Consider the following 24,781-nt stretch of genomic DNA (forward strand, 5'->3'; position numbering starts at 1 on the left):
TTATGACTTGGTGTTTTAAAACCGGGTCTATGGGTAAACCAGTGAAGTTCAACCATCAATTTAATATAATTGAATAAATAAATAATATATACACATAAACAGGAGAATGAATTTCTCTTAGTATTGAAAAAGGGAACAATATTCACGACGGTGTCGAATGAACTGAGCTATTTGCGAGTTATTCAAAATCAATTCGAAAAATACGAATCAATTTTGAATTCAAACAATTACTTGAGTTTAATTTTGAGTCGCCTTCAAATGCCAATTAAAGAGGTTTACGAGCTTGCGAATTTTAATAGATTTTTTTACTATATGACTACTTATACTCCAAATTAGGTGTATTGTATCATATTAATTGGTTGGTTTTTATGATTTATGGTGAAAAAAAAAATAAGCGTATAAATATGACAACTTTTTATAATAATAATAGTAATTATTTATTGAACTCGAGTTGAATTGGATATTGTTTGAGTTCAACTTCAAACTTGAAAATCGGAGTCTATTAGAGCTCGAGTTTGTAAACACACTAAAACTCTAACATACTCGAGTTCGAGCTTGATATGACTCAGGCTCGACTCAACTTGTTACATCACTAATGATCACAGTTAATTAAGGAGTGATTTGAAAAGACATATCTATTTTTTAATTTTTTAAAAATCAAACCAAATTGAATCCTGGTTTTCAGTTGAACCAGCTGGTCGGTCCGATTTGGCGTTTAATATGAGCAGCGTGTAGGTGAATTTGCCGGTCAGTGGCAGATCTCGTAATTTAAACCAAAAGCTAATGTTTAATCTCAAATTTTAAAAGTTTAACCAATTAAAATCCATATACACAGGAAACACAAGTACTGTGAGCCTTTTCCAATTTTCAAATTTAATCATCGTTCGATCTCTCCGCCAATCTTCCCCTTCAAACTGTTCTCTCCCTCTTCTTTAAAATCCAAATTTCATAATCTGTACCCTTTATTATCATTAATTCACAAAATAAAATCATATTTCATCAAATTCACACTTATTTCCACTTTAATGACCCATTCTATAAAATCAACCCCTCACTTTTGCTTCATTTTACATTAGCTTCTTGTTCTTCTTCAGTAACCAGCTAAATGGCCACGTCGGCCTTCAAGTCCACCACTAAGAGACCGTCAATCGGAAAGTCCACTATCGCCGAGGACTCTTCCTCCTCGTCCTATTCTTCATCTAACCGGAGTAATAACACTTCCGCTCACCGCCGCTCTCGCAGTCTCAGCCGTTTCTCCCGTCCTATATTAACTGACGATTTCTCCGATGAACCGCCGGCTCCTAGAGGGAGATTCGTTAACACTAAGAGAGGATCGGCGTTTCCTGCTGATGTAACATTGGATGATCTTGCTGTTAAGTTCTTCAACTCCGGTGACCGTGGTCGGTCTGTTACAAAGAATTATGATGACGACGGAAGAGTTGGAGATAGCAATAATAAAGGTAATGCGTCTCAGAGAAGAGGTCGGTCTGTGTCTAGGAGAGTAGGCGGTGAAGGTGCGGGAAATAGCTATGGAGGTGGAGGAAGAAGGCTGAGCTCGGATAATAGTTCGAGACGACAGCGTTCTGTTTCTGTTGTCAGATACCAAATTAGTGACTCTGAGGTGATTTTTTTTGAATATTTTCATGTTTGTGCTATTATTATTAGTTTGTACTGAGTGATAGTGTGGGAATATACTGAGTTTTTTTTATAAATTTGAAATGAAATTAGGTTAGAAATTTTAAAATTGCTGTTAATATATGGCAAAATTGGCATTGGAACGCTTTTTTTAGGGCTAATGTGGGACAAGTTCAGTTCATTAAGGCATTCTGTTGATTCAGCGAGACAATTTTGGAATTTTATGCATTTTGCAATACTCAATGCTGATTAATTCCCTGAATAGAAATTGTTTGTTTCGTGTAAATTCAGAAGGTTTTCTAAAATACACGTTGGTTTCTTGTACTTGACAGAGTGATTTAGACCATCATCGGAATTCAAGCAGCTGTGTTACTTCAAGGAACTTCGGTGGTGGAGTAATGCAGGTCCCATTATCAAGTAAAACGGCTGCTTCAAATCATCCGAAAGGACTTAGAAGGTCCCTTAGCCAAAAAGACTTGAAATATCATGATGGCTATTCTGTAAGCATAATTCTCTCTTCCAGCTAATCTTATATACAGCTCTATGTCATTGTTTACTTGATGATAGTAACATTCAGAATTTCAGACCTGTTTTAACTTCCAATGGCTGTTTTTATCATTTTTATTATGATGCAGTGCTCTCATTTTTTACTCTTCTTAGTTGTTTGTTGAAACTGAACAACTATAATTGTTTCTGATTCTTGTAGAGCCATTCATCAGTCCTAACTGATGATGAGGGGAGGGATGCTCATTCTAATGTAAATGGGATTGAAAGAACAATTCGAGCAGTTTATTCTCAGAAAAAGGTTGGATTTTGTTTTTTGGTAATGAAAAAAGTTGTTCCGGTTATCTTTGAGTGTAGGTATATGCCTCAACAATTTTCCCTTTCTACCTTTGTCACTCATTGTCTGTCTTTTTAACTTTATAGGGTGAGCATCCCTCTTCTGAAAATATAAACAGTGGGATGTACGAAGCAATGAGAAAAGAACTTAGGAATGCTGTAGAAGAGATCAAAATGGAACTTGAACAAGTCTGTAATTAAGTGTCTCGTGAACTGAATTTCTGTATCTTACATACACGTGGAGAATGTGAAGAGCTCTTTTTTTAGCTTATCAAACTTATTAGGCTTATTGGAACTTATGCAGGCTTCAAGGAAATCAACCGGTGATGACTGTTTTCAGGAAAAAAGTACTGACGCTCTTCAGACAGTTTCTACCATCAGAAGAAATTATGCAAATAAGTTGGAAGTGGTATGCAAACTCAAATTTCATTTTAATACGTTAAAGATACTATGTTGCAATTTGAGGTTCCCTAGCTTTTCAGATCCTTGTTGCATACTGAGGAAAAGTCCAACTTATGTTTGTTGTTATTGGGAAAAGGGTCATTTATACCCCTATGGTTTATTTCCAGGATCAATTAAGCCCTCAACGTCTGGAAAGGTTCAAATATGCCCCTAACGTCTTAAAATGTTAACAACCAGGCCCCTACTTTTGACGCATAAATGAAACGTTAGGGGCCTGTTTGTCCAAATCGGGGGCCTGATTGTTCATTTTCTAAGACGTTAAGGGCATATTTGAACCTTTTTGTACGTTGAGGGCTTATTTGATCCTAATGCCAAACCTTAAGGGCATAAATGACCCTTTTCCCGTTGTTATTTGTTAGATGTTAGTCAATAGTCAGTTAGTCGTCTGTTATCTTTCAGTCAGGAGAGCCCTTCTTGCTGCATGTTTCCTCTTCATAATAGTTGTTTGCTTTTCTTGTGGAAATATGATTTGCCTTCTAGTACCAATATTATTAAGAAACATGATCTAGCATTGCAATTTTTTTGAATCTTGATCACTAAAGTTTATTTGGAAGACTCACTTCAGTTATACTTTTGTGTGATAACATATAATCAGAGGACTGAAAATTAAAATGTTTATGTTTTTATATGGCCTTCCGATCAAGAACATGAAGTAGCTAAGATTCAATATCATTTTTTTTTATTCTATTGCAGGTTTGGCAAATATTGTTTAAATACTTCTTAAATATGTGTTTTTTTCCCTTTTAATTGGCAGTCTGAGAAGCGTAAACAAGATCTATTAGCAGAAATATTGCTGGAAGAGCAGCGTGGAAGAGAGCTCTCTAAGATGGTGAAGGAATTGCTTCCTGAGCCAAAAAACAATATTGTGGAAAAACCATTCAGAACTAGAAAGGTACTCGTTTTCTTCTGTATGCTGTTTTTATTGATGGTACTCAAAGCATATTATCTTGTTAAATTAATTCTGCAATTTATTCTTCAGAAGAGCAATGACAGAAACAGGATGTCTAAGCGATTGACTGAGGAGGCAGAAAAATATTTCGAGGATTTCATTTCAAATGTGGAAGATACAGATATCTCGTCTTTGGACGGGGAAATGACAGACACAAGTTCAAGTTTAGGAGGAATAACAAAGACGCAAATTTTCCGAAGTCCTGCAATGTCAAAACCTGCTACTGTTGAAATGGATGGAGTAGTACTCCCCTGGTTACAATGGGAAACTTCCAATGATACTCCATTTGTAAGTAAGAAGACAGAGTTGATGGGAACTCCGAAAATTCATTTGCGGGAATCAACTCAGGTAATCTTGTCCCATTGCATTTTATCTTATTATCTTTGCTCAGCAATCTTAGTTGCTTACAATATCATCCTTGGTTGGTCTCTTACAAAATAGGAAGCATCGCCTGTGCGAGATTTAAGTAACCATTCCGTCAGTAGCCATGGGAGTTGGAGTCCAGGACTTTCCGATGGTCATTCTGCAACTGTCAATGGAAATAGATTTGTTGGGGAATATGGAAATTCCGGCAGCCAAACTTCATCAGGCGGAACAAAGTTTGATATTGACGACTATCTTGAGCGCCAAAGCGAGGAAGATTTCATATTTGAAAGATGGAACCAACAGCAGAGAATTCATTCAGGCAGCATTGTGATTTGTAGCCAAATGTTTTTTTAGTTAAAACCCGGTTTCCGAACATTAATTTCTTATCCAGTCTTAAGCTTACGTTAATTTTTGTGTATAGATGCTAGTAACAAAATCTTGTCGAGGTAGCCGTTGGCATTAATCCTGAAGGCTGAAGCTAGGTTGAGATATTTTTCGCTCACTCTTATGAGTTGTGAATACTTTTTTACATTATGTTAAAGATATCAACTCTTATGAAACGATGTCGCATGTCACCTCGAGAAATACTGTTAGTTGTTAATATTCTTTTACATATGTTAAAAATATTATTAATTTATTAAATTTGATTAAAATTGTTAAAATTAATTTTTTTGATTATAATTGCAAAAAGTTAAAAAATCTAAAATCATCCTAGTAAATTTTTTCTGTTTAGACGTAGAAGTATATATATGCGGGATACTCCACTTATTTAGCTGTTGATCGTCACATTATCTGCAGATTTAATTGATTTAAGATTCTTAATTTTGATATTTTGATCGTTTTAGATAATGTTTAAACTAGAATTAACTATCCCTACGTTTTTGATGATTTTCAGTTGGAGAAAGCAACAAACTCTCGTAAATATCTCAGTTTCATGCAATTTAAGATACAGTATCGGTTGTTATTAATACTACTACATATTCTGTGAATATACGTATGCTATTCCAGCAAAAATGTCAGAGAATCAACAAGAGAAAAGTGCTAAGTCTCTTGCGCAAGAGAAAGCTCTGAATGACTGGCTTCCCATCACCAAGTCAAGAAACGCTAAATGGTGGTATTCTGCTTTTCACAATGTCACTGCCATGGTTGGTGCTGGTGTTTTGGGTCTGCCCTATGCCATGTCTCAACTCGGATGGTAAATAACTCACCATAATCTTTTTCTTTTCCCGTTTCTTCTTTTAAATTATAAACGGAACTGAAAACAATCGTATATATGAAAATAAAGTTCACTATGTAGTATTATGCGGTATTTATTGATTTGATTTGTAGTTTTTCATTCAATTATGTCGTTTGTCAAATTCACAATTTCATATGATAAATTTAGTTCATTTGAGAATTTCTCTAACGTTTTTACTCAAGTCAAACTCGTTATCACTCTGTATATTTTAATATATTAGTTTCACATTAGGTGTTAGTGTTTCATAACATAACGCGTCAATTTAATATTAATTTAATATACTATAATTATATTAATTTATTTTAATTTATAACTTATCTTAGAATAGTTAGAGTTTTTATTAGAAATAAAAATCAATTCATTAGTTTTAAAATTTGGAGTTCCATCTTAACATATGATATATTAGTCTTTGAAATTAATTAGTTCACTATCATCAATTTTTAATGACTAAAATAGGTTTTTATCTTATATTTGTTATATGTGACTCATTTTATGAATTTGATATGTAGTTTTAACTTTAAGCATGTGACCATGAAAAAAAATTATCTTGCATCTTATCTTTTAATTAAATTTTAGCTTGATTTTCATTTTAAATGACACGTAAATATAAATTATTAAAATATTTATTGATAACTCATACATAATGATGTCTAAATGTATGTGTGGAGAGTCCACTTTTTTTTGTTAAATTGATTTGCCTGCTATTTCTCAAGCAAAAAGTTTCACGGATTTGCCAAAGATACAGAACTTTGCATTCAACGGGTTGAACCGATTTTTGCGGGTTATTTCGGTTAAAAGAGGTTAAACTTCCAATTTAGGAAAGAATAAAATCGGACTGACCTTTGGTTCGTGTTAAACTGGTTGAACCTGTCGGTCTGATTTGGTTCCTAGATCACTACCTTCAGTAATATTAGATATATATACTGATGTATATGTTGTTGGATTGTGATGATGTAGGGGTCCTGGTGCAGCCGTAATGGTGCTGTCATGGTTCATTACTCTATACACACTATGGCAAATGGTGGAGATGCATGAGAATGAGGAAGGAGAGAGGTTCGATAGGTATCATGAGTTAGGGCAACATGCCTTTGGTAAAAAACTCGGGCTTTGGGTAGTTGTACCACAGCAACTCATAGTTGAAGTTGGGGTTAACATAGTTTATATGATTACCGGCGGCAAATCTATGAAGAAAGTTCATGATTTACTTTCCACTAACGGCAAAGATATCAAAACTACTTATTTTATTTTGATATTTGCCCTGGTTCACGTTTTTCTTTCTCATCTCCCAAGTTTTAACTCCATCTCTGGAGTCTCTTGTGCCGCTGCTGTCATGTCCCTCAGGTAAACGATATCTTTTACGAGAACATGTTATAAATAAGTCTGACTCGATAAGTTTCCGTGCAACTTAAGTGTTTTATATCTAGTTAATTAGTGTTGGAATCGGATCTCATATACATAAATGTTCTGTTTTTGTAGTTACTCAACAATCGCTTGGGCAGCTTCAGCTCACAAGGGAGTGGAAGGGATAAATAAGGCTGCACATTACGCTCCGAGGTCTTCGACCTCCATCGGACAAATGTTCGATTTCTTCAGTGCATTAGGGGATGTTGCTTTTGCCTACGCAGGTCACAATGTGGTATTGGAGATTCAAGCTTCAATCCCATCCTCGCCGGGAAAACCATCGAAAGTACCCATGTGGAGAGGCGCTTTCGTTGCATATCTCGTCGTCGCCTTATGTTACTTTCCGGTGGCTTTCTTAGGCTACTGGGTTTTCGGGAACGAGGTTGAAGATAATATCTTGATTTCACTAGAGAAGCCACGGTGGTTGATTGCCGCTGCTAATATATTCGTGGTCATTCATGTCATCGGAAGCTATCAGGTAGCTATGATCAGTCGGTCATCTCTGATCTCTGCATGAATAAGTTTGTTTTTGGATTATTTCTAGTGAATTTTTTGATTGTAAATATAATATTGTAGATATTTGCAATTCCGGTGTTTGATATGCTGGAGTCATTTATGGTCGGAAGGATGAAATTCAAGCCAACTACGCGACTTCGCGTTGTCACTCGAACTTCTTACGTTGGTAAGTCTTGCATGATTTGTAAAGTTAAATATTTTTGCGTTACCAATCTATATTGCTTTGTACAAAATGATTTGCAACTTATAAAAAGTTAGAAAATAGTTATTAAACAATATTCTTTTTATAGATTGATTATCGAATTATAAAAAATTATCCAACTACAGCTTTTTTATATAAAAGAATTATCGAATTATAAGGATATAAGCTTTTGCATGGTTATTCATATATATCTCCGAGTTCTAAATAATTCGATAACCATTTTATTAAAAAGCTGTACTTTCATAATCTTTTTATAATAATTATAATTCCGTAACCTTTTTATAAACAAGTTTGATAATGATTTTGTAATTTTTTCTAATTCAGTTACTTTTTTATTAAAAAAAAAGCTATACATAATGCAAAAATATTAACCCATAATTTGTAATGTAGCTTGGAATTATGTCATTTAGTGAGTAATTATCATTAAAATGACATAAGTGAGAATTAAAATAGTTTAATTAAACTTGCACATTGATAATCCATTGTTTTATTTGATGCAGCATTGACAATGTTCTTGGCGATGTCATTTCCATTCTTTGGAGGACTTCTGAGCTTTTTTGGAGGATTTGCTTTTGCACCCACAACATATTATGTAAGAAATAATATATAGTTTATGACCATATTTAAATTTATATCAAATTCAGCTTGCTTATTACATTATCTTTAATTTCTTTTTTTTACAGCTACCTTGTATCATTTGGCTTGCCATAAAAAAACCAAAGAGGTTTAGCTTATCTTGGTGCATCAATTGGGTAAATATTAATTAATTTCAGTCTTTGACATTTTATTAATAATTAATCTCATTAATTTTTGTGAATCTAATTTTGTTAATTTATTTATTCTGTGCAGATGTGCATAATAATTGGAGCTCTGTTGATGGTGTTGGCCCCTATTGGTGCACTCAGGAATTTAATACTTCAATCCAAGAACTTCAAGTTTTACTCTTAGATCATCATCATATGTTCTTTTCTTTTTAATTTTTTTTGCTGAACTTAATTAGTAATTTTCTCTGTATTATGTTAGGGTTAATTACTATCCTTCCTCTTAGAATTAGTTTGAGATTGTCATTTCTTTTTAGAATTTTTAAAAACTATTTTCACTTTTAGTTAAGATCAGAGTTTGATTTTGATTTTTTTATAAATCAAATTCCTTTTAAAGATTTTGATTTTAACATTTGCAAGATCCAATTCATTTATATGTGGCTTAGTGTAGTCACTAAATTGATGTTGCATACATAATTTGAATGGATAAAGATCTATTTTACCCCCTAAATTTGCGTAACTGAGTTTAATAGGCCGAATCTTACACGTTTTGACAAATTAGATCAAAACGATGTCGTAGTATTCATCAGCTAAGCAAAATTTTGGCGCTTTCAAATACAGTTTATGTTAAACTGTAAGGAGCAATTTTATCCACAAATTCCCACCAAATGCAATGCAAGTCCTACTGCCCAACTCCTTCTCTTTCCCTAAACCCTTAAACCCTAACAATTACAGTCCACGTCACTCTCTTCTCTCCACGAACCCTTCCTCGTCGGTGCTCCCATCAAAATGCTTCAGCTCCGACGAGTTTCCAATCGACGAAACATTCGCCAAAAACTTCGGCATCACCACCACAAGAAGCGACGCTCAAGAAGAGGAATGGCGACGGAAGAATTGGATCGAACGAGGCTGGGCTCCGTGGGAAGAAATTCTCACTCCCGAAGCCGATTTCGCTCGCAAATCTCTCAACGAACCTGAAGAAGCGCCGCTCCAATCGCCTGAAGCTATCGAAGCTTTCAAAATGCTAAATCCTAGTTACCGTCTCCAAAAAATTCACGAAATGGGGTTAACTGAAGACGAGTGGTACAAAAAGCAATTTGATATTAAAGGGGAAATACCCGACCCGCTTGAGACTACTTGGGCGGGTCCTTTGGTTTTGAGACATGTGCCGCCCAGGGATTGGCCGCCGAGAGATTGGGAGGTGGATAGGGAGGAGCTGGAGTTTATTAGAGAATCTCATAAGATGATGAGTGAGAGAGTGGTGATTGAGGAGATGGATAGTAGAGAAAAAACTGACACGGAAAAAATGAGCTATGATAGGTATAAGATGTTTTTGAAACAGTATAATGAATGGGTTATTGCTAATAAGGATAGATTAGAGAAGGAATCTTTTGAGGTAATTAGTGTTGTTTAAACAAAAAAAAAAGTTGAAGAATTTGATTGCATAATTTCTTAATTGAGTTGTTAAATTTTTTGTTTATGCAGCATGACCAGGATTATTTCCCTGGTAGAAGGAAAAGAGGGGAAGAATATAAAGAGGGGATGGTAGGATTTATTTGTTGTAATGTTTGCTTATTTTCGTTTAAATATTTAATAGTTATTGATTGTTAATCAATGAAGGGTGATTTTTTTGTTCTCTTTTTGCAGTATGAGCTTCCATTTTATTATCCTGGACAGGTGCGATTACTCTTTTCGAGTTCAATATTTTCTTTAAGCTGCTTCTAATAGTGTCTTTATTGCTTTACCAGCATTTTTTGCGTTGATAAAGTGTGACTTCACTTGTATTCTATTGTATTTAAATGATTATAACTGGGATTTTGCCGATGTTGATGCAGATTTGTGAAGGACAAGTCACCACTATACATCTATACCAAGGAGCCTTTGTTGATATTGGAGGTGTCCATGATGGGTAATGTCGTCAATTATGCTTGTTTTTCGTAGCGGGTGAAACTTTAGTTGCTTTGAAAGGATATTATGTTTTCATTTCCTACCAGTACCATTTTTAATATATCTTTTCCATTTTTGTGCGCTACAAATACACACATAAGAAATTGGTAAAGCTTCTAGCGATATTTATATTTGTTATGGGTTTCAGGTGGGTTCCCATCAAACGTAATGATTGGTTTTGGATCCGGCATCACATAAAAGTGGGCATGCATGTGATTGTTGAAATTTTGGTGAGCGCTTTTCTTTCACACACACAAAATGCGTATTTTCTTAATGTTTCAACTGTGAAGGCTTTACTCTCAGAATGTCCCTATTCATGTTTATTACTTTGATTTGTTTGCAGGCAAAGCGAGATCCTTACCGCTTTCGGTTTCCCATTGAAATGCGATTTATATGGCCGAACATAGATCACCTTATGTATGTAGCTCTTTTTTTATCTGGAGACAATTTGACCATATTCATTTTGATTACTTGCACTCTCTCATACTTAATGCTTGAGGGTCATCCATTGTAAGTTGGGTGTTGTTGCTGCCTATTAGCAATGAGGTTTACTACTTCTTGGAAGACTTGGAAGGCCGATAGAAATGATATAAGTTGACAAAGTAGTAACAAAAGGACAGGAAATATGGTTAATTTATGCTATTGTAAGCAGTATTTGAAGTGGATCGGTCTTTTTCTGCATACTCTTTGGTTTTTGACTGTTTTTTTTTTGCTCTTTCAGCTTCAACAAATTTGACTTTCCCCCAATATTTCACCGTGATGAGGATACCAACCCAGATGAAGTACGGGTATGTATGCTTCCTCCAAGAACATGCAGTTTTATTCTTTAGTTTTCTTTAGAATTTGATGAACTCAACTCTAATCAAATAAGCCTAATCCCAAGTTAATTATGGTCGGATATGTGGATTTTTTTTCTTTCCAATTTGTACGAATTTGGATCAAATTTTCAGAAAGATGTTAGACTTTTAAATCATCTTGAATTACTCCTCCAAGTTAACCTAGGTCTACCTATTCTATCCTCTTTTATTTTTATCATTATAGATTCTACTTAGCTGGCAAACTAGCATAGCAACTCGATTGATGAGTTGATTGCTTTGGAGGTGAATGAGTAACAGCCCTCTTGAATGATTTGCACAGTTGTGAATGATACCGATAATAGATCACCTATTTATCGTACATTATCGACTGCATTTGTTAAGTGATTTCACCATGGCATCTGTAAATTCTCCTTTAAGTTTATCAGGTTAAACTCAGATTTATGTGGAGGTTGTGCTTGCACTCTCCGCTAAGAAGCATTATCTCTTTGTTTCCAAGGATTTAGGTTTGAAGCATTTGGTTTCCATTTCTCCTAGCCATGAATATATAAAATTTGCAATTTCTTGAAATTGTGTTTTTTGGCATAGTTTTATAAAGTGTGCTTATTATTCAGCGTGATTGTGGAAGGCCTCCTGATCCTAGAAAAGATCCAGAAACAAAACCAGAAGAAGAACCACTATTGTCAAATCATCCTTATGTTGAAAAGGTGCTCTTCTAGCAAATACTTATCCTGGTTTTAGTCAATAGTGAATTACTTGATATCTGATGCAATTATGATCCTACCTCTGCAGCACATGCTTACAGGTTGATATTTATAGAATTGTTCATTTCTTGCAGCTCTGGCTAATACATAATGCTGAGCAAATGATTGTGGATGATTGGGAGCTTAATCCAGACAAATACAAGGGGAAAAAGATATCTGAACTAACTGATGATGAAGATTTTGATGAACAAAATAGTGTGGAATACGCAGAAGCTTATTTCAAGAAAGCCTTATTGCCAAAAACCATCATGGTCTGAACTTTTCTTGTGACGCTGCCTAAAATTATAACCCATTGCAGTCATCTGATGTTCTCTAATATCCTTTGGCAGAAGCAAAGTGTCAAAGAACTCGACTTGGAAGCAGCTTTAGCTGAGCGTCAGGTATGCTTTTATTTCTTTGTAATCTTTTTGTCTGAATGTTAAATTGCAAAGCTGAGCGAGAGGTATGCTTTTATGTCTCCATTATCATTTTATCTGAATGTTCAATTGCAATTGGATAGCAGAACTATCCCACATCTGAACGTGCCTAGTGTTTGATATTGTAATTTAAGTTAATCATCTTCTCAAAAAAAAAAGCAAATCTTTATGCAGCCTAATTACAATCAGGAATGACATGCTTGCTGTACCTCCACTTCTGTCATTGGGAGTAAAATTAGGAATTTTCTTGTTTATTTTTGTATATAAGCTCAGTGCCGAATATTCTTTCTTTCTATATTGATTTGCGCTTTACGTATACATAAGGTTGTTCCTCTATTTTCGCATTTGCAACAAGTTGTTGATGTTCTCTTAGTAGGCCAACATATAATGATTTTGGATGTGTGTAGTTAATAGTACATGCAGATTTTGTGGTGATATTGGATCCTCGGTATTGAATTGAATTTAGCAATGTTTTCGTATGCCATAAACTGATATTGAGCTGAAGTTCTGTTGTAAAAGAGCTAATATAATACCTCTTGTAAATATGTTGGGTGCTTTGATTTCTTGCATAATAATACTTCCTCTTGATCTTTTTATGAATACAGTTTCATAATAAACTAAGAGCAGAAGCAATAGAAAGAGGAGAGAAGTATAAAATTGACAATCTGAGGCGAACTATTGAAATGGATGAGTATGACTTGATTCATTGGCGTCGATCATTTGAGGAAAGGGAAGCTTTGATCAGAGACATCAGCTGGTATACCTATTTATTTTCGTTCTTCCTAAGATTGAACATAGAATTTGTAAATAATGATTTTATAGTTTCTCTGTTTCCTCTTGATTTTATCAGATTTATTCCAGATCCCTTACCGGTCCGTTTACCTAGTTTGTTACTTGATGCAAGTTGCATGTTTTTTTTTTGTTTCAGTCGGAAAGCTCTTGGGTTGCCATTGGAAGAGCCAGGAAGGTATAAGCCAACGAGCTATTTTGGGAAGGATCAATATGATCCTGAGAATCCATTATATCGCTATGACTACTGGGGAGAGCCTAAAAGCTCCGAGAAGAGCAAGCAAGAGAGGATGAGAGATGCTCACAATAAATCTATTGTGGGAAAGGGCACTGTTTGGTATGAAATGTCTTACGAAGAAGCCATCAAACAGAGGATGAAAAGAGAAGCTCGTGCTGAGGAATTGAAGCAAAAAGGAGAAGATCAAGATTTGGACAAGGATCCCAAAGATGAGGAAGATGACAGCGATGATGACGATATATGGGATTACAGCTTTTTAAGTGATATGAGCAACATCTCGGAAGATCAACCTCTTGTAAATGGTACTAAATCTTCTGGACTATCAGATGAGGGTTTGTTTGAGAAGTAGAGTGAGACTGTCATTCACATAAATAAATAACTTATATTCCAAGTCAATACTTCAGTATCAGTGTTTGAGCTTCTACTTTTACCTTGTTGGTAATTACAAAATTTGAAAATATATTAATTTTACAGTCGAGAAGGTAAAGCTGAAGCAATATGAAACAAAATATAATATTTCAATGAACAATGACAAACCACTAAAACTGCTGCATAAATTTGGCCCCCGTGGTACAAATTGTTACATGCATTTGGCAATGACCTCATTAGATATGCAGATAAGTTGCCTTACTCTGGATCATGAAAAATATCGATCTTTTTTCCTTTGGAAACGAGTTTTAACTCTTGAAACATATCAAATGAAGTGGTCCAAAGTTTTCCCGCAAGGCTGATATCACGTGAAAGTGCGGATGAGTTCAGAGTCCTGCCTTTTCCACCAAAAAAATATAGTCCAGATCTTTCCTGGCAGAATGAAAAACAAATTAGACAATGCAATAACTTAACCTGATAAAATTGCAATCTATTTAACAGGAGAGGAAATGAGGAAAAGAGAAGCAATAACTTGAAGAGAAAAACTTACTGGAGGCGCAAGGGCAGCATCGAGAATTGAGTTAACCCCATCCTCAGGTGATTGCAAAAGACCCAGGAATTTCAACACTGTAAATGCTAAACCGGATAGAGAAGAGGGGAGCTCTCGCATGATATTGGTTTCCACCACTCCAGGATCTGCAGCACTGTATATGCAGGAAAGAAAAATCAAAAAGCTAAAACTGATCATCTGAGGCCAAAACTTTTGTTAAAAAGAACATCTTCTGCTGGATGTTAAAGACAAATCAATGTTGCAAGAAAATAATATTCCAGATCTTGCAGTTAATAGGGTTGCTCTTAGGAAAAAATAAGTTTAAGTTTGAAAATAATAGCTCGCAAAAGGTATTAGAGTTATCGACAAGTGTATTCCAAAAAAAAAAGCGTATAATGAAGTGGTAATCAATAACGAAGCCAGGATTTTTTTATTTATTTAGGGGTGGACAAAGGTAATACCCACATGATGGATTTTTTAAGGGAGGGGGGCACGATACGGAAAAATTTCAATATAAGTCGGTGGTATTATTTGATAACAGATAGTATAGATTCATTATAGTTAACCAAGAAATAAGCACATACTTGACCGAAATGCGACAAGATTCATCCATCAAGTAAAGTTGCCGATGGAGCTGGTAAGAGAGCAGCAGTACGCATACTAACAATATTCAACATCAAATGCATGATTATGAGAAATGATATTAAAGATAACGGTGTAGTTAAATATTCACAAGTAGGCTTACATTTGGAATACTCATAGATACTAGCAAAAGGATACTGTCCAGATGTCCAAAAGCCCTTTCCAGAAACAGAGTCTATGTTAACCTGCATATCAAACACTAAAGAAAAAGGAACTGAGGAAATAAAGTTTTTTAACCGAGGGAAGATTGGATAGCAAAACAAACAAATGAGACCTATGTAAAGCAAGGTAGCCACTCATTTTTGCTCATCAAGTGGATGAGATGACCAAAATGCAAATGCACCTTATACCAAAAAAAATGCGCAACACGAAGAAAATGGAAAAGTTCGTACCGCTACGATGGGTAAAAGATGAAACATTCACTATTCGTGAACCAACAGGACTGTTTTGGAGAAGTGGTAACAGGAGTTGGGTAAGAGAGAATGGACCCATATAATTTGTGCTCATCATCCTAGGAAACAGGATTAACGTCAGCAATATATAATTATTTAATCAATAGGATTCAAGCACCAAAATACAATCATCACACTTCTACCATTTAAAATAGCGGAATATGTTTATAAAATACAAGGTAACATCATAATTTTCAAACTGAAAGATAAAATGCTACAAGTAAGTGGACCTAGTAGTAGGGATTGAAAACACAATAAAAACAGGGTAGTGTTCTGATGCACAGGTGAGTGAACCAACTTCTTAGCAGCACAAAGAAACGCCCTCCTTACAACTATTTGCAGATAGAGATGACATTTAAAACAAAAGGGTTTGAAATATAACAGATATACTTACCAATCATAGCCTTCGCTTGTGAGACGATGTGATGTTGCCAGTATCCCAGCATTGTTTACCAATAGCTGGATGGAAGAATGCATATCTGAATCCAAGAGCCACTTCTCTAGTGAGTCTTTGAACTTCAAGATTGACTGGAAAGATGATAGGTCAACCTCCAAGGCTTTCACTTGGGCATCCCTATTCTGTTTTTTTATCCTCTCCGCAGTCTACCAATAATTATATAAGGAAATACAAATAAAAGTCAATTCGAAACTGCCATATAAGAAAGAAACTAAGAAAGCAATCAAATGATAAGAGATTTACCTCACATAACAATCTGGATGATCGTCCAGCTATAGACAGAATACAAGTTCAGCTACTATTTGTAAAAATCATAAAACTTTTCCTTTCCCACTTCAAAGGTGAAGCAAAAATATAAAACAAAGTGATTTCCTTTTTTTTTCTCCCATGATTAATAAACTACCATATACGATACTCCAAAACAACAGTAAATCGCAACAATTACAACAATTACACGACTGATAAAATCAATAAAGAATTGTTATTTACCTCTATACATATGAAGATTAAGCATAAGGAAAAGAACGGTATTCCGCAGGATTTATGATTCCATATTGGTCAATTTATCAATTTAACACACATCGACAATTAGTACTCGAGCACATTGTTGCCTAAAATGCAACAACACTAAATAAATTAAAAAGAGATGAATATAGTACCGAGAACAACGAAAAAACCTTCCCTGGAAAGAGCATAAGCTGCAGCAGCACCAAGACCAGATGTAGCCTGGAAGCAACAAGTACAGCAAATTTGATCATTTTTACAAAACTGTGCACATTCAAAGGGATGAAATCAAGTATAGCTTACACCAGTAACAATGCAAACGGGTGCAGCATGCCCATTTCTTGGAGGAGAGCAACGGGGATAGGAATTACAACTATGCCCAAATATCATCCTTTGGTAAAACAACCGTAAATATGAGATTATGAGAGATACTGTCCAATACACCGACATTCTCAAAAACTCTGTTGACCACATGAAACGCAGAGCGTCTCCCACTTCCTTCATCTCCATTGTACAAGAGTGGGTGAGCTTCCTATACAAAGAATTTTCTCAGCGGCAATTAATCAAACACTTGATAAATATTATTAGCAAGTACAGAGAGTGTAGCAAAGCCGATAACTGAAAAGCTGAGATAAAACTGACCTTGTACAAATGGAGAGTTTGGAGTAAATTTCAGAACTCAATTTTGGGTCACAAATTGGGTGTGATGATCAAGTTATGTTTTCTAAATTTTAAATTCTTTTATTAAATTTTTAAAAGCTCTTAAGAGTCTGAAACGTTTCAATTTAAATACATAAAATACTCGGCAACAAAAATTTATGATCTTTTGTTTCCGGCATGATTTTTTTGCCAATGTTTTCTCCTTAGCTTGGAAGTCATATGAGATGCAACATAGTCAGAATTAGCCAGTTAAGCCAATAATTTTATCATTACTCATCTCTTTACTTACCATTTACCTACAATGTCCACGCTATGTGATTCACTGTAGTTCATAGTTGCTAAATAGAAATTTAATTGATTTTTTTTATTAAAAGAAATATATATCACCGGCGTCTGAATTTTTTTCAAACCTCTATTTCAGTGAAAACTTTTATTATCTTTAGAAAAAAAGGGTCATTTGTGCCCTTAAATATTTGCTGCAGAATCAAGCAAACTCTCAACGTTCAAAAAGGTTCAAATATATCCTCAATGTCTTAAAAATTGAACAATCAAGCGCTTTAGGGGCCTGATTGTTCATTTTTCAAAACTTTAAAGGCATATTTGAACCTTTACAAACATTAAAAGTTTAATTGATCCTAAAGTCAAACCTTAGAAGCAATAATCCTTTTCCCTTATATTTATTATTTATTATCGTTTCAACACTTTTAAAAGGTATGTTTTTAGCCATAGGCATGTTAAAAAAATGGCAAACTATATCATCTGGTATATATATGATCTCGAAGGCGATTTCAGAATGATTCGGAAAACAGCATACAGAATTGGGTATATTGATCTCACAGCACTATAAACTGAACTACAGATACTAAAAGCAAAAAACAAGGGGAAGAAATAAATGCAATGTTAAAGTCTCTATTATAGCTCTTAACTATATTACAATTCCTTCCTAAATCTGAGATTACCTACCGGGTGGCTTCTCCAAAACCCACCCGCACAGCCTCGCATCTCTGCCTCTTGCAGGATGCAGATCAAAAGTGCATCTAACCCTCTCCCCTTTTACAAACAACAAAATAATAAACCAATTCCAACCCCACCTGCCTATCATATCCCACTTTCAAAACCACTCAACATAATCACAACCCAATGAGCCAATCCACTACTCAGCTGCCAATCGTCTTCTCTTGAGATTCCGAGTCCTGTCCCTTTCATATGGTTTGCTACTAAATGTCAAATACGACACTTGGATGACCATAGTATTCCCGTAGAACATGAAACATTAGGCAGAACACAATTCCGAAACGCTTTCAGGACAGCCATTTACTATTTTTCCTGAAACTCTGACAAAAAAACAATTAAATCAAACCTCGTCAGTCCACTTCCCCTTCCTCCACATCTTTCACCAATTCTGAAACCCCTTCCTCCACGTCTTTCACCAATTCTGAAACGCTTTCAGGTGCTTCAACTTCTTCCTCCTCTTCATCGTCCTTTTTCATGTATAATCCTAGTTGTTCCAGTGCTTTACTTCCCTGAAGCATGAAATCCGCACTCGTCTCCTCTATGAAACTCGGCAACTCTTCATCGTGGGCTGTTGTTCTTAGCATTTCTAGATCTTCCATAAACTGACTATTCTCATTAATATCAACAGTCTTTTCCATCTGCAAACAACCGCCAAAATATTACTCATGTTCCCACGGGGTACAGAACTGGCCTCTTAAGAGCAATAAAATTTTGTCTTTTACCTGTTGCAATGCAAGACGTGCAGCTTCTCTTTCCAGTTCCCTCTGCCTTTTTGCTTCAGCTGCTGCCTCTGCTGCAGCCTTCTTTTGAGCTTCTTCAGCAGCCTTGGCCTCAGCTTGCAAACGAGCTTTCTCTGATGCAAAACAAAGAAATGGTTCATCAACTTTCACAACTCTAACATCTTAACACATCATATTAACTCAAACTTCCATATGGTCAATGCACAATCCATACCTTCTTTTTGCTGCCGCTCAAGTTCCTCCCTCTCCAACCGCAGCTTTTCGGGATCCCGCTTTTCTCCCTGAAGTCAATATGTCACATTAATAGTGAAATGTCCGCCAAGCAGCATGCACAAAAGGATGAAAGCATTTGATACTAGGGTAATTTATTGGTGCTAATACCAGTACAGAAACCAACCTTTTCGAGTGCCTTTTCTCGAGCTTTGAGTATTGTGTCAGCAAAGCGATTCCTCAATATGGCTGCACGATAAAGCTTATCGGGGGATACTTGTCTATTATCAGGTGGAGCATTCTCCCCTATATTACCATAGCATAATGCATGAGAAGAAGCCTTAAAAGTAACTGTAGACGGTCTTCTGAATGACTATGCACTATGCTTACCATCTTGGAGGTCTGTCTCTACAGTAAGTGGCTCACCCTGGGAATCAGACTCAATTTTGACCAATTCATTTGCACATTCTGAACATAAGATTGCAAGTATAACTTCAGAATAACACTGGCCTAAGAAAACATGCGAAAGAAACTCTAAAAAATGGATTAGAGCGTGAAAGGACGACACACTCACGATTTCCAATGTCTGGATCAACAAGATCACTTTTCTTTTGGTCTAGAGTTTCTGCAGAACCCAGAGTTTCCTACAACAAGTGGAAGCCACAAGGAGAGAAAAAAATAAGAAACAAGCAACCCACATGTAAAACAAAAGAGAAGACAAATTGATCCATAGAGCACCCAGACACAAGGCTATGCGTTATCGAGATATACCTTGTTTAAATCACAGGGAACTGGCGCTCTAGGTGCATCTGATTCACTGCCAGAACTACCAGAATCTGAATCTGAGAAAAATGTTCACAAAGATAGCCAAAGATAATTTAGATTGCAGCCTGCTGTGGCTTAATCACACCGCTCACATATACAAAAATCTATAATAACGAACATCTGGTGTTTTATAATAACTAGTCAACAAAGTACACCTAATACCAAGAAGACCCATTAATAAGAACTACTCTGATTTCCTCATGCTCACCAGCCCATAGAGGGTTTCTATCATCATATCCCACACGATGATGAGACAACGAAACATGTGAAACCAAATGCTAAATGATTACATGAGTGCTATATTGTTAACACAATAAGACACATAGACGTCAAAGCTCTAAGTGGCTTGCCTTATAAAGAGATAAAAGTCAAGTTAAATGACACCACACTGAAAATAGTTTCATAAACTCAAATAAAACCATACAAATGAGAGCATAAAATCCATTACGAACTTCAGATCACAGGCATACAAATTGCAGAAGGAATCAAACAGAGCATTAAAGTTGGCAAGAATACTATCGCAATGAAGTCACCAACATTTTAATGATATGTAAAATTTCTACTTCTCGCAAATGACGCCTTAAGATTTCATAATATTTATAACAAGCCAGTTTGAATAAAATTGAAGTAGTAAAAGGAACACTAACCATCAGAAGAAGAGCCTGATTCACTACTAGAACTACTAGAACTACTGCATTTACTATTTTTGTTGGCTGCATCTTTCTCAATCTTCACAGAAGGGTAACTTGAAACGGGGGGATCATTTCCTCCAACAATATCAATATCTTCATCAATAGGTTCATTGCCTAAGAATGTCATAAATACGTGTCAAATAGCAAGATAATCATAATGAGAGTATACCAATATATATAGCTGTAAGAAAATATACTGCAGAAGAATTACCTCTGCATGGCTGCAATGATGAATTGCTAAATCCGTACTCATTAGGAAGCTGAATCAATAAAACAAAGAGTATATGTGAAGGATGAGCCAAACAAAACATACTACCTAATAACTCTAAGGGAAAGGATAAAAAAAAATTAAAACATGGAAATGCAAAGAAAAGAATATGTACCTCCATTTCACATGGTTCTGCTTTGGACTGACTTTTCTGTTTCTCGAGTAAATAATCATCTAAAAGCTTCCGCAATTTAAGCAATGTATCATCACTGAGGGTGTCGATATCAATCTCTATTTCATCCTCAGCATTCTCGTCAGGATTTTCACTGTGCTCTTTTAAGAAGTCAATAATTCTTTCAGGCAACTCCCCAAGCAACGCCTCTAGTTCTGTGCTCAAAATTTGCTTCTCCTTAGTAGTCATTACCTGCTTAGCAGGTTCCAATTTAACCTTACTGTCCGTTTGTTCAATTTTCTTCTTTTTGGCAGGAACTGAATCAACATATGTCTCCAGTTCCTCCGGAACGCTAGCTCTTGGAGCCACTGGCCGTACGTCATTGATAACAGAAAGCTTCTTCTCTATAGCTTTCCATCTCACTTCAAAAAATTTACTAAGTGTATCAGCCATGACATGTACGTCATTTCCTGGTGGGTTATACTTCAATGAATTGGCAAAAGTTAGTCGGACATCTGCAGCAAACCCTAGTGGGCTTGAATATGCACCTGAAGCAAGCTTGTCCTTTACTGTTCCCAAATCCATTGGATATTTAATGACGGTGAAATAATCAGGTAATTTCAACTTTACCACATCGACTGGCGTGTTGAAAACCCAACCAAAAGTATGTGACATTAAACGGTTTAGTAATGTCCCGCATTGTTTCATCAACATAGCATCCGTATTCACAGCTGGTTCAGCCAGCTTTGCTAATTCAGAACGCCCGTGAGTACTCTTCTTATTTCGGGCTCCATTACGACCAGGAGGAGGAACCCGTTTCTTGCTTTGCGGATGTGATACTTCAAATGACCTATGTAAGCCCTCCAGAGGAGGCCTTTTTAGGCCGTCACTACAACTACGAATATCACTAGAAGGCGATAGTACAACAGCATTTGATCCAAAAGAAACCACTTTTCTCTGAAGAATCCTGACCTGCTCTAGTTCATTTTTCAACCTCCATTCTAAATTCTTCCTCTCTGACCTTGACATCTTTGACAGTGACAGGACTTGCATAGGCACACTAAAACTATCATGACCATCAAAATTGGAACTCATACATTTTCTCTTGGGAGCGTAAGAATCCTCTGATGCCGTCATCTCAGTATCAACTCGTCCAGAACTACCAAAACCCTCCGACTCACCAACTGTCTCGACAGCATGTCGATAATCCGGAACAAAACCAGAAGAAATCCCTTTAGAGTACTTCCGTGATTTCCCCATCGGTTGGGGAGCAATCCAACAATTCTTTGATTGCTTCTGTCCAATAAACTCTATAGGAAGAGTGGGTGCCATAACTTTAACCCCCAATCACTGCACATGTCAACTTCAACACTTAATTTGCCTCCTCAATTTCACTTTTAAAAAGCGAATTTTCAGTGCTAAGTTCAGCTCGATTTCGATATAGGACTTATTTAATAGATTACCATATTTCTTGCAATACCATTGGGGAATTTATCATTTACGCCAAAATTTAAAATAGTCTCATCATACTTATTAGTCTTCTTCAATATAATGTAAATGTGAATGCCGTGCTTCTATAAAGCCTCCCAAACCCTAACCCTAATCCAAGCTCAAAAACCCAAAGAAAACTATCCCGATTTTTTCCTCTAATTGCCCAAAAACGTACAATCAGAGCAAGAATCTTGAATACGATTCAAAAGAACAAAAAAATTGTAAATAGTCAGTAGTAAACAAACTAAAGCTCCTTCGAGCCGAAAAAAACAAACCCTAGATCAAATCCAAGCAAACAAAGCTCCAACACAATGTGAAATTACAATCCTTCACAATTGAAATCCAATTCAAAACCTGGATCTCGCGCGCGCTCAACAGCGCCCTCCCTTAGAGAGATTTAGCCCCTCTTCGAAAATTTATTCTTCTTCGCCGATAAATTGAGAGAGAAAATGCGCACACAGCACAAACAAAAGAAAATCTTCGAAAGCTTGTGAATTTTTTGGGCTAACTTTGCTTCTCTACTTAAAGGCCCAATCAGCCTCTTTGCCTCCTCTTTCAACTGATCGTAGCCGTTTGTTACCTACTTGATTAGATCTGACGGATGTGAATTAATTATTTTACCATCCACCGTCAAATTTGGGATCTAACGGCTGATGGTTGTTGCATTACGAAGTCTTAGAATCCCTAATCTATATCTATACTATATATAAAAGCACGGATGGGGGGGGGACAGGCAAATTTACTGAATAATCCTTTTCAGTTTACTACTAAATAAAGGTTTTATAGTCATTAACTAATTAGGTATTTAATTAATCACTATTGTAATTAAAGTCCTAATTAGAATAGGTAGCTAAATTATCTCCAATTCAAATTTTAGTATGTAAAAAAAGCTAAATTGTCTCCAAATTAATAGGAATACCTATCTTTTAGTTTGATTGAACTACAAAATTAAAATACTGTATTTGGTCAATATATTATTATTTAAATTTCTATCTTATTATTTTTAAAGATATTATTAATAAAATTAAATTAATTATTTAATTATGGTTATTATAAAACAAAAAGAAGAAAATTTAATAACCGAATATATTATATTTATTTACTTTTATAAAAATTCTTAACTAATTTAATATTAATTATAAATAAAAAATTGATATAATTATAATAAATTTATTAATATGTTCATTGAGGAGTTACGTTACGAGCCACGTGCATAGCACGTAATGCGAAACTAGTGAAATTAAATATCAGAGTAGCGCGTTTAGCAGACGCGTAAGATTGGATTAGAGTTGTTTCACTCGCGTTTTATAAAATAGCATGTGGAGAATTTTACAGGTAAATCTCGTTCGGATTAGGCGCGTGTAGTGAGGTTTCCATGAATTTGCAGTGGTTGAAGAAGAAGAAGATTCCTACCACGTGGATGTTTTTGACTTTTTACTGCCACGTGACGCGATAAATAAGGTTTGCTGAGTGCATTCCCACGTGCTTCTAGACTCGCATTCTTTTCCACCTCAGCAATCTTTTGAGTTGTTAATCTAAATCATTTTAAACATATTAAATTAAATCAATTTTTTATTATGATTAATTTAGATCAAATTTATTTTTAAATTATGAGCAAAGAGAATATATTGAATTACAATGTCATTAGGGTAATGCCTCTTTAAGGACATTTTATATTCAATTAATACTTAATTCGAATTGAGCAATTTCAATTTTAGAACTAAAATTATATTAAACAAATTTTAAAATATATAATTCAAATTTAAATTATCTGAATTATTTTGTTTTATTTTACAGGCCTAAATAATTCATCAAATAATATAAAGCAATAAAAGTTAAAATATATAAATAATTATTATTACAATAATAATAGAAATAATACTCGTAATAAGTACTGTAAGTTAGGGATCGACATGACCAGTTAACCAATCCATAAAGTTATTTTCAAAACGCTTCATAGTATTAATATTCTTCAAATGAAAATATGTAATCATTTAATTATTTTGAACGCTTTAAATATCTTATTTTAATATATTTTTAATCATTAACCATAAAAAACACATTGCAAAAAAATACCGAAAAACTGTTAAGTTGGATGCTGCAACTAACGATCAAGATTAACAAATTAGCCTAAAAGTAATTTTTATATAAATTTATTTGTTCATTTTTTTTAGAGAGAAATTTATTTGTTCATTTATTATCATGTAAAAATGTTAAGAAAAATAAATTAATTTCTAAATAATTGTTTGTATGTTTTCGTAAGAAACATATATGTTTCTAAAACCACTGTATTATGTTTAAATAATAAAATACATAAACATACTAATATATTTTTAGTTAAGTGAGTATAAAACACTTAGAAAATTACCGGATAGCTACAGTTGATGATGTAATTAATGGGCCTAAAACAAATCAATAAGACACACAAGCCTTGATGAGTATAAAACTCAGCCCATT

At 35.0% G+C, this 24,781-nt stretch overlaps 5 protein-coding genes across 8 annotated transcripts; 3 read left to right on the forward strand and 2 right to left on the reverse strand.

Annotated features, from left to right (window-relative positions):
- The first annotated feature begins 823 nt into the window (after window positions 1–823).
- Window positions 824–4,812, forward strand: LOC126675460 (uncharacterized). Of its 4 annotated transcripts, none has more exons than XM_050370102.2 (8): window positions 824–1,621; window positions 1,968–2,135; window positions 2,342–2,440; window positions 2,563–2,664; window positions 2,780–2,884; window positions 3,692–3,829; window positions 3,920–4,234; window positions 4,328–4,812. In XM_050370102.2, exons 1-8 carry the CDS (start codon window positions 1,106–1,108, stop codon window positions 4,604–4,606), a joined length of 1,722 nt encoding a protein of 573 aa, XP_050226059.1. In that variant the 5' UTR covers window positions 824–1,105; the 3' UTR covers window positions 4,607–4,812. The 4 variants fall into 4 exon arrangements, with proteins under 4 accessions (XP_050226059.1, XP_050226058.1, XP_050226060.1 ...); XM_050370101.2 differs by having other exon boundaries at window positions 825–1,621; window positions 3,917–4,234; XM_050370103.2 differs by lacking the exon at window positions 2,563–2,664 and having other exon boundaries at window positions 825–1,621; window positions 3,917–4,234.
- Window positions 4,813–5,196: 384 nt separating this feature from the next.
- Window positions 5,197–8,767, forward strand: LOC126671858 (lysine histidine transporter 1-like). The gene is made up of 7 exons (XM_050365677.2): window positions 5,197–5,447; window positions 6,447–6,830; window positions 6,966–7,368; window positions 7,467–7,572; window positions 8,109–8,200; window positions 8,292–8,360; window positions 8,458–8,767. The coding sequence occupies exons 1-7, from the start codon at window positions 5,266–5,268 to the stop codon at window positions 8,554–8,556; spliced, it is 1,335 nt and encodes a 444-aa protein (XP_050221634.1). The 5' UTR covers window positions 5,197–5,265; the 3' UTR covers window positions 8,557–8,767.
- Window positions 8,768–8,998: 231 nt separating this feature from the next.
- On the forward strand, window positions 8,999–13,734 carry LOC126671857 (protein PLASTID TRANSCRIPTIONALLY ACTIVE 10). The gene is made up of 12 exons (XM_050365676.2): window positions 8,999–9,765; window positions 9,855–9,914; window positions 10,017–10,046; window positions 10,205–10,278; window positions 10,465–10,546; window positions 10,660–10,733; window positions 11,038–11,104; window positions 11,746–11,838; window positions 11,970–12,146; window positions 12,225–12,275; window positions 12,917–13,068; window positions 13,240–13,734. The coding sequence occupies exons 1-12, from the start codon at window positions 9,043–9,045 to the stop codon at window positions 13,685–13,687; spliced, it is 2,031 nt and encodes a 676-aa protein (XP_050221633.1). The 5' UTR covers window positions 8,999–9,042; the 3' UTR covers window positions 13,688–13,734.
- On the reverse strand, window positions 13,701–17,278 carry LOC126671859 (short-chain dehydrogenase TIC 32, chloroplastic-like). The gene is made up of 10 exons (XM_050365678.2): window positions 16,955–17,278; window positions 16,616–16,844; window positions 16,468–16,534; window positions 16,052–16,080; window positions 15,746–15,954; window positions 15,292–15,410; window positions 15,003–15,098; window positions 14,842–14,917; window positions 14,258–14,411; window positions 13,701–14,139 (listed from the first exon to the last, which is right to left on the reverse strand). The coding sequence occupies exons 2-10, from the start codon at window positions 16,820–16,822 to the stop codon at window positions 13,966–13,968; spliced, it is 1,131 nt and encodes a 376-aa protein (XP_050221635.1). The 5' UTR covers window positions 16,823–16,844; window positions 16,955–17,278; the 3' UTR covers window positions 13,701–13,965.
- A 488-nt stretch (window positions 17,279–17,766) lies between these two features.
- Window positions 17,767–22,826, reverse strand: LOC126673183 (transcription factor GTE10-like). The gene is made up of 10 exons (XM_050367193.2): window positions 20,837–22,826; window positions 20,665–20,713; window positions 20,409–20,567; window positions 19,708–19,778; window positions 19,511–19,580; window positions 19,327–19,404; window positions 19,124–19,242; window positions 18,941–19,007; window positions 18,709–18,839; window positions 17,767–18,624 (listed from the first exon to the last, which is right to left on the reverse strand). The coding sequence occupies exons 1-10, from the start codon at window positions 22,163–22,165 to the stop codon at window positions 18,337–18,339; spliced, it is 2,361 nt and encodes a 786-aa protein (XP_050223150.1). The 5' UTR covers window positions 22,166–22,826; the 3' UTR covers window positions 17,767–18,336.
- Window positions 22,827–24,781: the final 1,955 nt, after the last annotated feature.

This window comes from Mercurialis annua, linkage group LG3 (assembly GCF_937616625.2).
Source record: "Mercurialis annua linkage group LG3, ddMerAnnu1.2, whole genome shotgun sequence".
In the NCBI taxonomy this organism is placed as follows: domain Eukaryota; kingdom Viridiplantae; phylum Streptophyta; class Magnoliopsida; order Malpighiales; family Euphorbiaceae; genus Mercurialis; species Mercurialis annua.